Below are 13,789 nucleotides of genomic sequence, written 5' to 3'. Positions count from 1 at the left end.
TAGGCTTCAGCGATTTTATTGGGAAACACTGCAACATCATCCGCACAGCCCGTACTTTTCACCAAATGATTTTGACAACTCTGCAGACCTGAAGGGAGACATGAGTGAACACCTGTTTCAGTCGTACGAGGAAGTTATCAATGGAGAGACGTCTACAGACGTTAAAGTAACCTCTGGCGTGCCACAGGGGAGTGTTATGGGACCATTGCTTTTCACAATATATATAAATGACCTAGTAGATAGTGTCGGAAGTTCCATGCGGCTTTTCGCGGATGATGCTGTACTATACAGAAAAGTTGCAGCATTAGAAAATTGTAGCGAAATGCAGGAAGATCTGCAGCGGATAGGTACTTGGTGCAGGGAGTGGCAACTGTCCCTTAACATAGACAAATGTAATGTATTGCCAATACATGGAAAGAAGGATCCTTTATTGTATGATTATACAATAAACAAACACTGGTAGCAGCTACTTCTGTAAAATATCTGGGAGTATGCGTGCGGAACGATTTGAAGTGGAATGATCATATAAAATTAATTATTGGTAAGGCGGGTACCAGGTTGAGATTCATTGGGAGAGTGCTTAGAAAATGTAGTCCATCAACAAAGGAGGTGGCTTACAAAGCACTCGTTCGACCTATACTTGAGTATTGCTCATCAGTGTGGGATCCGTACCAGATCGGTTTGACGGAGGAGATAGAGAAGATCCAAAGAAGAGCGGCGCGTTTCGTCACAGGGTTATTTGGTAACCGTGATAGCGTTACGGAGATGTTTAATAAACTCAAGTGGCAGACTCTGCAAGAGAGGCGCTCTGCATCGCGGTGTAGCTTGCTCGCCAGGTTTCGAGAGGGTGCGTTTCTGGATGAGGTATCGAATATATTGCTTCCCCCTACTTATACCTCCAGAGGAGATCACGAGTGTAAAATTAGAGAGATTAGAGCGCGCACGGAGGCTTTCAGACAGTCGTTCTTCCCGCGAACCATACGCGACTGGAACAGGAAAGGGAGGTAATGACAGTGGCACGTAAAGTGCCCTCCGCCACACACCGTTGGGTGGCTTGCGGAGTATAAATGTAGATGTAGATGTAGAAGTGCAAGAGTGGATTTGGGTGTGAATGAGTCATTAGCCGACCGCGTTCTATAAAAAGCGGGCATATCATCTCCTCTCCGTGTGGAATTAATATCGTAACGCATGTGGTGTCTACTAGCGTCATTTAACGGCCCCTCGTAGCAGTCTCTTCCCTCAAACACTTTGTCACTCTGAATTTTTCACCTAAATAAATCTTTGCCAAATGTACAAGAATCTTTAAGTGACAGAAAAAATCTGTGGACCCGCTTCGATATCTTTGACCCAGAAGTCAGATTTTTACCCAATTAGCCAGAGAGCAGCTGCACCAGACACGGTAAAATATTAAATTTATACACACAATTTACGTCACAGTGTTTAGAAGTGTATAATGATTTGGTCCTGTGACACAATAAATCTAAGGCTATTGTAGTGCCATTCACGAGGTGCTGATGAGTACAGCACTAAGTGTTTTGCTGTCACCAAACCCATCAGGCTGTGAGGTAATACAGATAATATTTCTCTATTGTTCACAAAGATAGGGATGCTTTTCATCTGATGTCATATGGCGTGCTCTTCGTATTGTAGCATCCTGGGGTTTGGACACTACGGCAGATGGTGTATCGAGCTCAGGTCGAGATCAGGAAGAGGACGATGGTTGACAAGCCATGAGATGTGTGTACACCAACTCGCAAGGTACATGCTTGTCTCATGCCCGAAAGTTTTATCGAAACAGAATTACAATTTTAAACATTTATTGTTCATAAAAGCCAACACTTGACGCTTCACTGTTCGGGCAGCCAGTGTGGACAGAGCTGGTCACAGTAAACTGCAGTGGAATGTACGGGTCAGCAGAGGCCTATCGTATAGGCAGCAGCAACGTTATGTGACAGGTCACTTCATCTGCATTAGCGCTCAGTCACGTCCGTACCAAATGAGACTTCACCCGGCTTCCAGAAGGTGACCGCCAGGGCACTCATGGTCCATTCCTGGAATGCACACAGGCAAGGCGTCTATCAGCTCTGCTCGGGGTACAGGAAGTTATGCAGAGAAGTAATTTTAACACATGCCAGGGGACAGAGAATGGAGCCCTCGAAGCTACAGGGGCGAGCGGCGGCACTAGCACAACCACATGATGACAAACGACAATCAGCTCTCAGGTGCTGCCGGATACTACTTGAGAATGCCTTTTAAATGGTGATGGTGATGGACACCGCTCCCCACCAGTCTTCACTCGGTAGCTGGCATACAGAGGATATGTTACTTCGTAGAGAAGATCATAGAAGACGAGCAGAGAGTGGATTACAACAGGCCTCTGCTCTCGACACCTGCAAAATTAGTAGAAGTGCTCCAGACCAGTTACAGCGCGAGCCTGTGTGGTCTGAGGTGAGGTGGCAATATGATTGATACTGGTTTTCCCATTTGGTCAGCTCTCTTCATAGATTAAGGATTTCAAAACTTCAAGTTTTAGAAGGTCTTCCATTCAACTTAAGCTTTCTTGCGATAATTTCTGGAGCCACCGTTACCACGTTATCCCTAAGTCCCCATGTTTTTTTTTTTTTTTTTTCTGCTGGGTAAGATGCTCAGCTGGTGCATGGTGTTGCAATAGCTTCTGCGTTTACTGTTGATCCATCAGCAGTCCTTCCTCCCTATCATTCTACCTGACTATTGACACATGCTGCTCTGCCTCTGGTGATGCCAGGGAAGAGATCTGAAAATTTAATGACTTCACCAAAGTGTACTACTTGGCTGTTCCTCATTATTACGGATTATACCCCAATACCAACGCCGAAGTTCCACAGCCAAACTACCTGTCCGTAGTTTTAGCAAATCAGTTAGGCCTAACCAGTTTATGAGGCTAAAGTTCTTAAATTATAAAAAAGGACTATCAAATGATAACCATAATTCATCATTAGACTTACTGGGAAAATGTGTGAAAGAAGTTGGAGCTCTAAAAGCAACATATGGATGCAGACCAGTCTCTTACGCAAAATAAGAAGCAGACCAGGAGTTACTACACGAACAGAAGAACTTATTATCATACAACAATTGCTAGAGTTAACTTCTACTGCAGGGAAGTTAACAGAAAACATTAGAAATATTCTGTATCTGTTAATAAAATTGTACAAGAAATTTCCCAGAGAAATTAAAGATAGACCTACAGCAAAGATTTATAATAGTGATAACATCCAGTTAAGAATTATTTAGAGAACACAGAATGGGAATTGGAAAAATTATCATAACTGAATTACGGAAGTTCTGGAATTATGGTACATATAGACAAAATATAGTGCATCTACCCCTCAATCTTATGCTGAAGATCTGTGATGCATAGTATACTAACGAACTTGTTGTTTTGTGGAGGAATAGGATTCCTTGGTGTTTTGGAAAGACAAATAGGAAAACAGGAAGAGCATGCTATGAATACTGAAGAATCTTCATGCTCCCGATGTGGGTCAAACATGTGTGTCTATATGCATGCACGGTGCGTGTAATGTCTTTACGTCGTTTGTTGCGTGCGTGTGTGTATGTGTGTGTGTGAGTAAGTATAACGTGCAGTAAGAAGTGAATTGTGAAGCAGGTGCATAAATTAATAGCACAGCGTAATTTTTTTCTGATGTTATTGAATATTCGTTTACTGGCTCCGCCGCTTCTCAGTCACGTACTTCCTCAAATGGAATCACGAAGCGAAGTGCACACAATCCAGCTCTTCCACCAAGAAAAAAATCCCTGATAAAAGCGAGAACTGAATTTTGGTTCCTCGCAGAGCAGTCACACAGTTTTGCCACTCAGATGAGAACGGGGCTTGTCTTTACAAGTAAGTTATAAGTCACCAAATCATGTGGGTAATAATATGAATGTATGTACGGAAACTGTAATATTGTAGATATTTATCTCTTTGTATTTAGATGACATGTGAAACATTATGATCTGTAGACGAATAAAATATTCTTCTATCATGATCGGTGAGATCTTTTCAAACCGAATGGTGTACGGAGGATCTTTCTTCCTCTTTAAGTGTTCAGACAATACGAAGCTGGAGCTCAGACAATACGAACCACATAACACACACATCAAAAGAAGTTTAGCATCACCTCGGTTCCGCCCTTGTGGTTGCAAAGATCGACCTCACCATGGACGTCGGTAGTGAAGTTGCACATCATGCAGCCAATTGCTCACAGTCTGAGTCGTAACACGACGTCCAGTGGCTGCACGAAAAGAATTGTTCAATATGGTGGCATTGCTGTCAGGGTTCCTCCGTGCCATAATCCGCAGGTATCGGTCATCCACTGAAGTAGTAGCCCTTCGGTGGCCTGAGTGGGGTATGTCATCGACAGTTCCTGTCTCTCTGTATCTCATCCATGTCCGAACAACATCGCTTTGCTTCACTCTGAGACGCCTGGAGACTTCCTTTTTGAGAGTCCTTCCTGACGCAAAGTAACAATGCGGACGAGATTGAACCGCGGTACTGACCGTCTAGGCGTGGTTGAACTACAGACAACACGAACCTTGCACGTCCTTCCTGGTGAATTGACTGGACTGATCGGCTGTCAGACCCCCTCCGTCTAATTGAAGTGGAAATGCCGTGTGGCTAGGGCTTCCCGTCTGGTGCAAATCTTTCGAGTTGACGCCACTTCGGCGACTTGCGTGTCTATGGGGATGAAAGGATGATGAAAAGGACAAGAGAACACCCAGCTCCTGAGCGGAGAAAATCTCCCACTCAGCCGGGAATCGAACCCGGGCCGTTAGGTATGACATTCCGTCACGCTGACCTCTCAGCTATCAGGGGCGGACCTCCTCTAATAGGCACTGCTCATGCATGGTTGTTGACATCTTTGGGTGGGTTTAGAGATATCTCTGAAAGGTCAAAGGGACTATGTCTGTGATACAACTCCCACAGTCAATGCCTATCTTCAGGAGTTCTGGGAACCGGGATGATGCAAAACCTTTTTTGATGTGTGTAGATTCTGTGTTCGCACAGACTTTGATAGACTTCTTTTTCTGGTGCTTAATCGTCTTCAGCATTACTTTTATCTTTCTTACTGAGCATGAAATTTAGTACGCTGTTTATGCAGAATACATTGCTTGTGACAGAGCTGTGAATTTCTATACCATATGAATGAGACGCAAGTAAAACTGTCGAATACGCTGTCAGTAGTTTAGTAATAGTGGTCCCACAGTCCTAAAAACAGAGCTCAGCCAGATAAAACACACCAAGTGCGAAAAAAAATCCGACACTGCACAAGGAGTTGCGTCAATGAATTACCGCAAAGACTCAGTGGTAATAAGTAAATGTACACAGCTAAAGAGCATTTATTTGCAATTTTTTTGAGGCCATGTGTCTCATAGTGGTTCAGTTTAACAAACGATCTTTTTATGGAACACTTGTTATTTTCTCCACAACATCTAGGTTTTAATCGCTCATAAATAATTTTATGGTGATTTCGGAAAGCTGAATGGTTAGATTTAGGTTATTCATGCGGTAGTAGTGCATTTTACGAGTAGCAGCAAACATTTTTTCATAAGAAAGCTCGCTATTCTTGTGAACTACATTGCGAAAAATCCGCGTACACGCTCCTTTAGACAGAAGACGCTCATCGATCAGTTTCAGTGACTCGAGCTGTTCCAACGGTCCGCTTTCATATTTTATTTCTGTTGCAGTGCTAAGTTTGTTTAAGTTATATAACCAAGACTTGAGTATATGCAGTAGAATATCAATGAATCATCTACAAAATGCAGCAGCACTGAACGATTATTTAAAATCCATTATCAAGCACGCTCATTTATATAACACGAAGCTCCCGCAGTGCCAGTGGCTGCCAGATGCTGAACGGGCCACTGTACCTATCACTTGTTCATATGTCCTGACGCATTAGTATTACATTAGTCTTATTAGGAGGGCAAAGTCACCGGTCACAGTGTTTTTGTCCGCGGCTCAACAGCTATACTAAAACTAAATGGCGAGAGAAGAACAAGAGGACATGGAGCAGCCTCTGTCCTGGGTGGATAGCGGGAAGTCGGTCCTCAAACCGAACATCCGTCATCTGTGGTTATGTGGCGTGTGGCCATTGCCTGGCTCCTGGATGTACGATGCGTACGGCGTTTTGGGCCTAGTATTAGGCTTCTGGAACGCGATAGAGAGTTCGCTGGCGCTCTACTCCTGCTGGGGAGACATGGAAGAGACGACGCTGTTGCTTACCAGTACTTTCACCATAGGCTGTGGCACCGTCAAGATGGTCTTCTTCCTGAGCAACCAAAGGCAGTACTACGTGCTGGCTAGACGCGTTGATGTGCTGGCGTCCCTGCAGAGTGAATTCTGTTCCGCGGACCCTGCATTGGCCGAAATCCAGCAGAGCGCTCAGAAGCGCGGCTACCGTCTAACCCTGGGAATGCTGCTCTTAATGTTCTCACAGTACCCTGTGTGGTTCCCTATGCCGCTCATAGCGCATCCAGAGAAACGACGCCTGCCGTTCGGGCAGCACTACTGGGACAACAACACCCACCACTACGCACTCTCGTACGTGATGCAGTGCGCAGCATCAGCGCGGAACACCCAGCTGAGTTTCAGTGTTGACCTGCTGTTCGTGTCCATCATGCTACTCGTGAGCGCGCAGCTGCAGATTCTCACACTGCGTATCTGCCGTCTCAAATCGGAGAACCGCGAAGTAAAGTCAGAAGATGGAGTGAAATATGTGAAAGGCATGCCGACAAATACCTGTGATAAAATGTACGAAAATTTGTGCCTTTGCATTGAAACTCATCAGAAAATTCTCAGGTACGTCAAATAAAGTGGATAATTTCTTCCGCACATATCTGGGTAAGCACTGTTAAACTTGTCTATAGTACACACTATGATTAGTGCAATGCGAAACTCTATACATCCAACGTTTCTTTTGGATACCAACAATTACGGCATATGAAGAACTGCTATTGCAATTACGTTGTTGCAATTTCCAGTCAAATTCTGATAAAAATTGCGTTCCTTCATCAATTCTTAACTAACAACGAATTAAGAGAAATAGGTAGTTGTGTTCTTCACTAAACTTAAGATTAAATTCAAGAATATTCTTGAAATATTGGTCCATAGCTATTGTTCAGTTACGCAATTTTGATGTCCACAAGTATTCTGATTCTGTTACCTTGATTGGTACTTCCAATAATCTCTTGGTGTTTGAAAGGTGTGGCGTGACATTCAAAGGTAGACGTAATGTAAAAGTCAACATATACATTGCGTTTTGGCTACAATAAACACTTAGGAATTCTGAAAATGTCAGGGATAAAATACAAAGGTCGAAAATTTATGTACCTTTTGTACAGGAATCACTCTGAAGTAATAAATTTCGAAGGACAAAATAAAGAGAGCAGTGACCGAGAGAGGAATCATTTCATATGCATACACGACAAGCAAGATGAAATTTAGGAAAGAAATCTGAAGTCAGGAAGAACAAACAATAAATTATGGCCTATGCCATAACGCTACCAGAGAATGGAAAGGATTTGGAAGATCAGTTGAAGGAAAAGGAATGGACAGTGTCCTGAGAAGAGGTTATAAGGTGAACTTCATTGAAATTTAAGTGAACACTATGGAGTGTGTTTAAGTCAAGAGATAATGGGGTATTTGGATTCGGAAATTAAGTACTGTGAAGTAGTTAACATGTTATGCTATTATGATCGAAAGAGCTGAAACAACATCAGAAGTAAAGGTTCAGATGGACAACAAGAATAAAAGACATTCTGTAAATGTGATATATGTTAACATCCAATATAAATTTCGTATTAGCAAGTCATTTCCGAAAATGTTTCTCTTAAGTGTAACGTTAAATGAAATTGAAATGTGGACAAACAACAGTACAGACAATAAGAGAATAGAAGCGACAGAATTGCGGCGCTACAGGGTAATGCTGAAAATTAGGTGTGCAGAACGAGTAAATAATGACGAATAACAGAATCGAATTTGGAAGAAAATAATTTATGATACAAAACTGGACTATTAATGCAACTAAATAGCAATATTTTATGAACCTATGTCTTATTATCAATAAACTCGTGCCATAGGATATTAGGAAACAGTTCTAACAGACTGAACACTTACGAGTTAGTGAAAGCTAAACTTTCGAGGAACAGAAAGGGCTATTTCATAAACAAATTTCATCACCCTCTCCTTCTTGAAAGAAACAGATTGTAAGGTGTTCTGCAGAGAGCTAGTAGAGGAAATTACATACTGGTTTCAAAAACATCATACATTTTCTTTAAAAAAACTTCAATTTAAAATGATTACCTTAGAATTAAATCAGTCAATGGTAAAACCATCTTGCCATTTACAAGATTAGTATTACACATTCAATATTAAACAACACTAAAACATGATTACATCCTTTAGCATTCAGCAATAGTGACTTGACACATGCAGTACCCAAAATGTCATAATAATTATTAATATAACTTTGGTTAAGGAAATGCAAGTAAGTAATAACTCGACAATGAATAATAGAAATTGAACTTACTTAGTGAATATTATCGATTCCTAGTAAGAAATTACTAACGAATTAACAGATAATTAGAACTATAATGACATGAATAAACCTTTTCACAGTTGATGCCGATTGCTTAAATACATGTCAATATAAGTCAAAGGATACAAGAATTTTAGATGAAGATTAAATAAGGCTTCGTTAGAGTAACAAAGTAAGAGTTTCGTACATCTCTATACATACATATTCAACACTACAGAACACAAATAAAGCAATTAACATACAAGTAAATAAGAAAGAGTAAATCATCACAGACTGTCTATCTCAACCGGGTTTTAAGAAAAATTATCAATGTTGATGACAGAGTGTGAGCCCTCATGGAGAGTAGGCGTCAAAAGTATTGTTAAATATGTCAGATTTATTTATGTTTATTTACAGGTCTATTTCCATAGGACCAAATTGAGGAGCAAGTCTCGAAGTTCATAGAAAGTGTCAGTGAATTAAATTACAACATAATGTAATAACAGATAAAGTAAAATATTTATGAAAAAAAAAATTTCAAGCCATAAGCTTAAGTAAGCGCAATCAACAGTATAACATAGGAATAAGCTTAATTTTTCATGGAACTTACTCGACAGAATAGGAGGAGGTCACACAGTTCATCAAAGGAATAGCAAAATTCAAGAGCCTTCTAAAATACTAACAAGATACTAACATTGTTATTAATGATGAATTAACCATTCCTTTAATGTCATAGTGCATGAAAATTATCAGCAAGGTACATCAGGTACTAAATTTGCACCAACACTGAGTCACATTTCTTGCTTTCTCTGATAAGTCACTAAACTTAATTTTGTAAAAGGTAGCAACTGAAAACAATTTTTTGTACATTAATCCTTCTGATGACCTTCCACATAATACATTTAGCATGAAATTCAGTCTGTTTTTTTCCTAGGAACAGGAACATTCCTCCATTTTTTTTCTTTTGAGGATGGAAAGGCTGCGTTATAAGACATTAACATGACACAGTTTTGTACCTTTAAGCAGTGACAAACACGCAGTGGTGCACTAACATGTTTTCTTTTTTGCGTTATGATGCAAGAGGAGGTACACTATGTTATGGAAATATCATTAAGTTTTGATGATGTCATTAGTTTTCTGTGTCAGAGCTACGTTTCCAATCTCACTAACATGTCATAAATAATGTACGTGTATAGGTTCACCCAATACACCATGTTATTTACCTAAGAATCATTATTCAGGAAACTCTTGTGTTGCACTGTTAAGTGGTCCAAGCATTGATAATGGGTGAGTGACATAGTGATCGTAGCATCATTGATATTTTTGTGCCTCTTACCAGGGAAGTTCATTCTCTCATGGTTTCTAGTGCTGTTCTGACTGGTTAGCCTCTGCCCCCTGCACCAGTATTTCAAACCCCACTATTTCCTCCAGTCCATGTAGGATACATGAAATGTGACAAATATTTTATTCTACATCTATGAGTGTACACACAAATGTTGGTAGTAAATAATCGCTTTGACTTATGACTTCTTCATATGATAATAATTTTAAATGTATTCATAATTCGAATAACACAATGAATGACTGACAATTTAAAATTATTAGGAAAAAACAAATAAAGATAGTAAACATTTATAATTAAACTAAAAAACGTAGGAAATATGACATATTACCACAATGAATAAATTCTTTGCAAGAATAATGGAATATCGAATGGATGAACTTTGATTATGACCACAAAACTATACAATACACGGAATAACATTTCACCGATATAACTTTGAATAAGACAATCTACTCCCTTTTAACATAAATTTTATACTGTAAGATACACCATATCCTGATAAATGCTACTACTTTTCATCCGTATGATTTATTTTCGGTGGTGCCTCCTGTTTGCGCTGAACCAATATTTATAAAGGAAATGAAGCGTATGAATTGGGACATACATGTCTTTAAATTATGATAACAAATATTGCCCCTAGAAGGTCCACTTGTAAGTAACATAAGAAAAGACTTTTAGCTAACAAGAACACATCAAGTTGATTGCCCTTTGTTCCGTTTACCTCAGTGTCCAAATGTGTGCAAATTAGATATGTAATCACTTCTTCCTCTTGCATGACCTTCACAAAGACAATGGAGGATAATATTTGACCTGTACGTGTAAAATATTTAAAATAAAATATTACTCAGAACAGAACATCACAAACAGACAATGAAATGAAACTAGCATAAAATTAGACCTTCTCTCTTTCTCTTCTTGCGTCATTTCCCTTAGTTATCATTACAGCACCACTAAAATAGTTCATTAGATTCATCCTTGCCTTCCTCATCAATTCCAACTTCTCACAAGGCAACGTTAACTACTTCTGAAGGCATCAAATATTGAAATCTACACATTTCCAAATTGTGTTCCACTCATCACTCATACAAGACACAGTGTGGCAGGATATTCACAACAAATAGGTGCACCTCAAAGCATAAATCACGTTACAAAACTGCTCACCAACAAAATCAATATAATGGCAAATTTCTCTTACTTAAATGGAAAACTGGAAAAAATTTAGGTACCAACGAATGCCATTAACTCGATAGTTTGTGCTACTATATTAGCACTTTCTGTCCTGCCATGCATTAGATAACTGGTCTTCTACGTTTATGACTTTGAAGGAGTGAAACTCTGTAAAGGGTTTGAAACAAGAGGTGACCATGAGAAAAAGATAGAGTAGTTAATGGCTGGATAACTAAGGAAGAGGTGAAGTTGAGGCGAAAATAGAATAATCAAGGACTGGAAACCGCTCTATACGTCTGAGCTTAGACTGTCAGAGGTTTGAGTGTAGTAATAAAGCTGTAAAAACTAAAAAGGGAAAGGCAAAGGCTCAGTCTAAATGTGGTGGAGTTCAGTGAGCTAGAATGGAAAAAAGATAAGCAAATCTGGTCTGATGAACATATGATAATGTCAACAGTAGCAGGAAATGGAATAATGGGAGTTGGATTACTTATGCATAGGGCAGTATGACGGAGAGTGGGCTATTATGAACAGTTCAGTGACAGGATTCTTCTCATCAGATTCGACATTAAACTAACGACCACGATAGTTCAGTTATACATGCCAGTGGCTTAAGGAAACGATGAAGAGATATTGAAGGTTTATGAGAAAACTGAATGTGTAATTCAGTATGTAAAGAAAGATGAAAATCTAACAGTCATGGGGACTGGAATGCGGTCATAGGAGAAGGAACAGGAGAAAGTGTTGTGGGAGGGAGATAATGGATAGTAAATAATAAAAATAACAAATTGAAGTTATACATTTCGGATGGAAATAGGAAATACCCTAATGAATTACAAGACGAGAGTTTGTACTTGGGGAGTCCCAGAGACACAGGAAGATTCCAGCTGGATTACATCATGGTTAGACAGAGATTCCGAGAACAGGCAATGGATTGAATGGCGTAACAAGGTACATATATAGACCACAGTTTAGTAATGATGAAGAGTACACTGCATCAGAGAATTGTCTAGAAGAACCAGTGCTGGAGGAAGTGGGATACTGGAGTACTGGAATGATGAGGCGCATTGGAAGTTCCCTACATATGGGAACTGCGATAAGGAATACCAGAGTAGGGAATTCAATTGAAGAGGAGTGGACATCCCTAAAAGGGCAGTCACAGATATTGGAGAGATAATTATTATTATTTATCTTAAGGCAACACACATACAAAGATTACAAAAATACCATACATCAACATTTAAACCCATCTCTCCTGGATAAAATAACACAAATGAGCCGGCCGCGGTGGTCTAGCGGTTCTAGGCGCTCAGTCCAGAACTGCGCGACTGTTACGGTCGCAGGTTCGAATCCTGCTTCGGGCATGGATGTTTGTGATGTCCTTAGGTTAGTTCGGTTTAAGTAGTTCTAAGTTCTAGGGGACTGATGACCACAGATGTTAAGTTCCATAGTGCTCAGAGCCATTTGAACCATTTGAACACAAATGACAACAACTGTACAGGGATATCAATATCGTTAATGTATTTTGCCACAACACGTGTTGTTATCAGAAAATCTAAGAAATGGTCTATATAGGCATGTGCAGGACATGTTGATATAACATGAACTAATTGGACAGACAGAAATAGGCACTAGGAAAGTAACCTATGGTAACAGAAGAAATTCTTAAGATGATTGGTGAAAGAAGGAAGATGATAGGGAAAGACAGGAACACAGCAACACAGATCCCTTAGAATGAAATAAATAGTAAGTACAGGGCAGGCAACGCGAAATAGCTGCAGGAATTATGTGAAGAAATCAAAGAAGGAATGACAGTGGGAAGGAGCGACTCAGCATACAAGAAAGTCAACGTAGCCTTCTGTGGATATAAAAGCACGGGGGATAATATTAGCTGAAGTAGTAATCCCACTAATAAACACAGAGTAGAGAGTGGATGGGTACAAAGAGCACATTCAACCCCATTATAGAGGGACGACTTGTCTCATAACGTCATAGCAGAAGTAGCTGCGGTGGACGTAGAGGGTCGAGTATAATTGTCTGAAATCAAAAGAGTTACGGAAGACTTGAGATCAAATAAGGTAGCAGCTTAACAACATTCCACCGTAAGTACTGATATCACTGGGAGAAAAGTCAACCAGACTGCTCTTCAGGTTCGTGTGTGGGATCTATGAGACTGACGACGTGCTATAAGACATTTGGAAAAATATCATCCCCACAATTCGGAAGACAGCAGGGGGAACGCAGTGAAAAAAAAAAAAAAAAAAAAAAAAAACAGTCAGCTTGTCATCTCATCCATCTAAAGCTGCTGACAAGAATATTAAACCGATGCTCTGTTAAATTACGATCAACTTGGCTTCGTTGTGCTTCGAAGGAAGACTGAAGGATTAATGCACGTTCATAGGCTTTGTCCACCTAGATAAAGCGTTCGATGGTGTAGGTTGTTAATTAAAAGAGTAAGCCTCAGGGTACGATGGGCCGTATACGATATGAACAAGAACGAATATGGAACAATAAGAATGGAAAACCAAGAACAAGATGCTCGCATTAAAATGGATGTAAAATAAGAACGCTCTTCAGTCTGTGTACCGAAGAAGCAATGACGGAAAGAAAAGAAAGTTCAAGAATGGGATTAAAAACGAAGCGGAAGGCTATCGATTATAAGATTCGCTATTGATTTTGTTATCCTTAGTGAAATCGAAGAAGGCTTACAGGATCTGCAGAATGC

At 40.0% G+C, this 13,789-nt stretch overlaps 1 protein-coding gene across 1 annotated transcript; it reads left to right on the top strand.

Moving 5' to 3' along the window:
• Positions 1 to 6,020: 6,020 nt before the first annotated feature.
• Positions 6,021 to 6,851, top strand: LOC124545833. The gene has a single exon (XM_047124790.1). The coding sequence runs from the start codon at positions 6,021 to 6,023 to the stop codon at positions 6,849 to 6,851; it is 831 nt and encodes a 276-aa protein (XP_046980746.1).
• Positions 6,852 to 13,789: the final 6,938 nt, after the last annotated feature.

The sequence above is a fragment of the Schistocerca americana genome, chromosome 8, assembly GCF_021461395.2.
Source record: "Schistocerca americana isolate TAMUIC-IGC-003095 chromosome 8, iqSchAmer2.1, whole genome shotgun sequence".
Taxonomy (NCBI): Eukaryota; Metazoa; Arthropoda; class Insecta; order Orthoptera; family Acrididae; genus Schistocerca; species Schistocerca americana.
Note: the sequence above shows the minus strand (reverse complement) of the source record. Positions and strands in the feature narration are given on the sequence as shown.

What these genes read in the sequence shown, in the direction of transcription:
- LOC124545833 (XM_047124790.1), top strand. Translation starts at nt 6,021, where the DNA reads ATGGCGAGAGAAGAACAAGAGGACATGGAGCAGCCTCTGTCCTGGGTG.